Source organism: Saprolegnia diclina, assembly GCF_000281045.1.
Source record: "Saprolegnia diclina VS20 unplaced genomic scaffold supercont1.12, whole genome shotgun sequence".
NCBI lineage: Eukaryota > Oomycota > Saprolegniomycetes > Saprolegniales > Saprolegniaceae > Saprolegnia > Saprolegnia diclina.
Genome location: NW_008246079.1, coordinates 171,922 through 175,522, shown reverse-complemented (window position 1 = coordinate 175,522; position 3,601 = coordinate 171,922). Strand labels below are relative to the sequence as shown.

Genomic DNA, 3,601 nt, shown 5'->3' with positions numbered 1-3,601 from the left:
TTGGCATTGTCAAGGGTCTCGGGCTCTGGGGCGTCTGGGCCGCCATGACGATCGCGGTGGGCTTCAAGTTTGTCGTCATGTGCGTCCGGTTCCTCCGCGTTGATTGGCAGAAAATGGTCGACCAAGCCATGTTGGTGGCCGAAGCAGGCGAGCCAAAGCTCTCGGGCACCGAGACGGACGACCCTATGGTCCTCGAGGCGCACGGCAGAGACGCGATGTACACCACGGCGCCGTCGCCAGCTATCAACGAGGCACCGCATCACACGACGGTGATTTAGTTCTACGGTGTTTGCGTCCCTAAGAACTCATTTGTATAATCCACTGGCCAGCGGAGCCCACTCTATCAGTTTCGGGTGTATGTGGTGGGCACGTTGTTGCGAGGGGCCAAGCTTCGTTGCATGCTCGCCCCGCGACGTCCGACATGGTCGGCTCATTTAAGAGCGGCGATTCTGACTTGGCGACTCTGATATCAAGAAGAGGGTATACCGTATGCATCGGGCTACCGCGCCCTCAAATCGCTGGTGTCGACAGGACGCAACATCCCGGGTCGTCCAGCAACACGTTTCTTACGTCCCTCACGATACCGACCACCGAAGCGCCACCAAGAGGTGCACCCTTCGCACCGACGACATTGTAGCCGCTATTGGTCCAAGCCCGACCGCAACGCCGCCGACGCACCAGCTCTTGGCTCCCGACGTGAGTACGCGCGACGCCTCTCCAGTGCGGCGACGACACCCTCTCAAAGATACTCTGTGACTACGCGTTCGATGGCGCTCGTCCTCTTCCCGCGGCGGCCTGACGAAGCGCTTCTTAACAAGTACCATTTAAATATATTCTATCTGTATTTGTATGCAATCCAGCTCAAACGAGCAAAAAGAGCATCATCCTATCGAGCGATCGCGATCGTCCACCACAACCCTTGTACAACGATCTGCCTTCAACACCACCGGGCGATGACGCTGCCTCATGTCCCACACTGAATCGACCATGGTACGCTTAGCCTCGGTTGCTCAGTTTTCGTTTTCTGCACTTCGACGATGACGACGACCGAGATCGCCGACGTCTTTGATCTGCGCACCGAGCTGCTGCCGTTCCTGGGCTTGTCCCTTCAGCTCGTCATTACGAGCATGGCACGGCTCGCCATCATGGTTATCGATAGCGCCTTCCTCGGACACCTCGGTACGAACGAGCTCGCGGGTGCGTCCCTTGCGACGCTCTGGATCGAGCTTCCGCTCTGCACGGTCTGGGGCATGGCCTCGGCTCAGATCGCGGTATCAATGTATCACAACATCATCATTCACCTCAATTCGCCTTGATGTAGCTCTGCGGCCAAGCGTACGGCGCCAAGAACTACTTCCTTATGGGCATCTGGCTGCAAATGGCGCTCATCTTGATCACCGTCTTGGCCGTGCCGACAACCGTGTGGTACTTCTTCCTCGGCGGTATTCTGCACCACACGACCGACGATTCCGCTGTCATCGCCTTTGGCGCGCGGTTCGCCGAGCTCTTGTCGCCAAGCATTTGGCCGCTCCTCGCGTATGTCTGTCTGCGTCAGTACCTCCAAGCCATGGGCGTCGTCATGCCCACCACCATCAACGGCATCGTCTGCATCGGTATTGATGTCGGAGCCAACTACCTCCTCATCTACACGGCGGGCCTTGGCTTTGACGGATCACCGCTTGCTACTGTCATTGCAGCGTGGTTCCAGCCGATCGCGCTCTTCCTCTATGCATTCGTCTACAAGAAGCACCACAAGGACGCGTGGGGCGGCTGGCAGCTCTCGGAGTTGACGTGGTCTCGCTGGAAGACGTTCTTCCGCATGGCGCTGCCTCTGGGGCTCAACGACGGCTGTGACTTGCTCGCGGCCGCAGCGCTTTCGTTTGTCGTTGCCAAGATGGGCGCCAACGTCATTGCCACCAACGCCATCTTGAGCAGCGTCTGGATGATGGTCGGTGCGATCTTCTACGGCATCGGGCTCGCGTCCGAGGTTGGTCTTGCCGAGCATCTTGGCGGAGGTCGACCCCGCGCCGCTCGTGCCCGCGCCATGATGGGCTTTGCCGTCCTTGCACTTGCTGCTCTGCTTGTCTGCATCGTGCTCTGGGCTGGCCGCGCTGGTGTCGTCGGTCTCTTCACGAAGGACGAGGTGCTGCTGGCCATGTACACGGACGTCCTTCCGTGGTACATTGCGGCTTCGAGTTTGCACGGACTTGGGCTTGGGCTTCTCACGGCGCTGGAAGGCATGGGCCAAATGGGCTTTGTGACGATCGTGACGGTCGTCGGACTCTGGGGCGTCCAGCTCCCACTGGCCTACTACTTTGGTATCATGAAGGGCCTTGGGCTTCCGGGCGTGTGGATGGCTACGACGATAGCCGCGGCCGTCAAGGTGACCATCATGGGCATCCGCTTCCTCTTTATCGACTGGCACAAGATGGTTCATGAAGCTGTGACGGGGGCTGAAGCCGGCGAGCCAAAGATTTCGAGCACCGAAGCCAACGACCCGGCGGTCCTCGAGGCGCGCGACAGCGAGTCGATCTACATCATGACGTCGTCGCCGGTCCACAGCAAGGCGCCGGACGTCGGTCACGTGACCCTGCTTTAGCTTCCTTTTGTCTGCATCGAATAATCTACCATCCCATGACGTATTTAACCAACGAGACGACGCGTGCACTCATTGGTCGCACACACGACGTTGAAGAAGAGACTGCGCACGCGTGCTTTCCATACCTTAGCTCGGATTCCAGAGGACGAGGTAACCCTAATCCCTCTCGGTTGGCACCTAATTCTGCTTCAAGGTATTACTTTCGAGCTACAACTAGAGCTCTCTCCCAATGGACTAGAGATCTATGGCAGCCGTGTTCAGAACGAGTCCGTTGACTTGGGCAACAGGAAGAGGACAATACCAAAGCGAGAGGTGCTATCGAGGGACCCATGTCAGAGCTATGGTTTAAGCCAGCGGGATGACCACACACTACGGGCGCGACTGCTGCTGGCGACGCATGCCCGTACAGGCTACTAGAATGGAAGTTGATGGCGAGACATGTGCCGCTCTTGTCCCAGGAGATGGTGCTGCAGGAAAAATGTGGTCAGCGCTCCCACTCTTGCAAATCGCAGCGAGGGTTTTTTGCGAGGGCTTGCTTGCGAGGGGTCGTCGGGGCTTCCATTCTTACGTGTCGCCAATTCCGAGATTTTTGAAAATACCATTTTCGTTCATTTGCGTCCGAGAGCACTCATACGATACGTGTACAGTCATGTGACGCAGTCGGCCCAGTGTATCGGTGAGTGTACATTGTACCTGGGACGCAGGACTCAGAACTCGGTTTTGGCAGGTTGGTTATCCTGCTGCGCGAAATCGGGTTGTAGAGCTGTGGCCGTCCGATCACGAGGATGTGTTGTCGACCCAATGATTCCAGTACCGATGTTGCCCATCATAACTTCGTCGCACCCTTTCAAAGGACCATTCTTGAATTGGACCGACATCAACATGATGGCCGACTTGACCGACGACGTCTTTAACCTCCGCTCCGAGTTACTGCCGTTCCTGGTCTTGTCGCTGCAGCTTGTGGTCAGCTACGTGGCGCGGCTCGCTCTTACGGTCATCGAC

General features: G+C 57.6%; 2 protein-coding genes across 2 annotated transcripts in view; both read left to right on the top strand.

The window, feature by feature from the left end:
• The first annotated feature begins 3 nt into the window (after positions 1-3).
• Positions 4-318, top strand: SDRG_04756 (hypothetical protein). Its single transcript, XM_008610440.1, has one exon. The coding sequence runs from the start codon at positions 45-47 to the stop codon at positions 276-278; it is 234 nt and encodes a 77-aa protein (XP_008608662.1). The 5' UTR covers positions 4-44; the 3' UTR covers positions 279-318.
• Positions 319-1,030: 712 nt separating this feature from the next.
• Positions 1,031-3,601, top strand: part of SDRG_04755 (hypothetical protein) — an 8,863-nt gene continuing 6,292 nt past the window's right edge. The window contains exons 1-2 of the mRNA XM_008610439.1: positions 1,031-1,271; positions 1,322-2,015. Coding sequence (XP_008608661.1) covers positions 1,038-1,271; positions 1,322-2,015 — 928 coding nt within the window. The 5' untranslated portion in view covers positions 1,031-1,037. The remainder of the gene's footprint in view (positions 1,272-1,321; positions 2,016-3,601) is intronic.

What these genes read in the sequence shown, in the direction of transcription:
- SDRG_04756 (XM_008610440.1), top strand. Translation starts at nt 45, where the DNA reads ATGACGATCGCGGTGGGCTTCAAGTTTGTCGTCATGTGCGTCCGGTTC.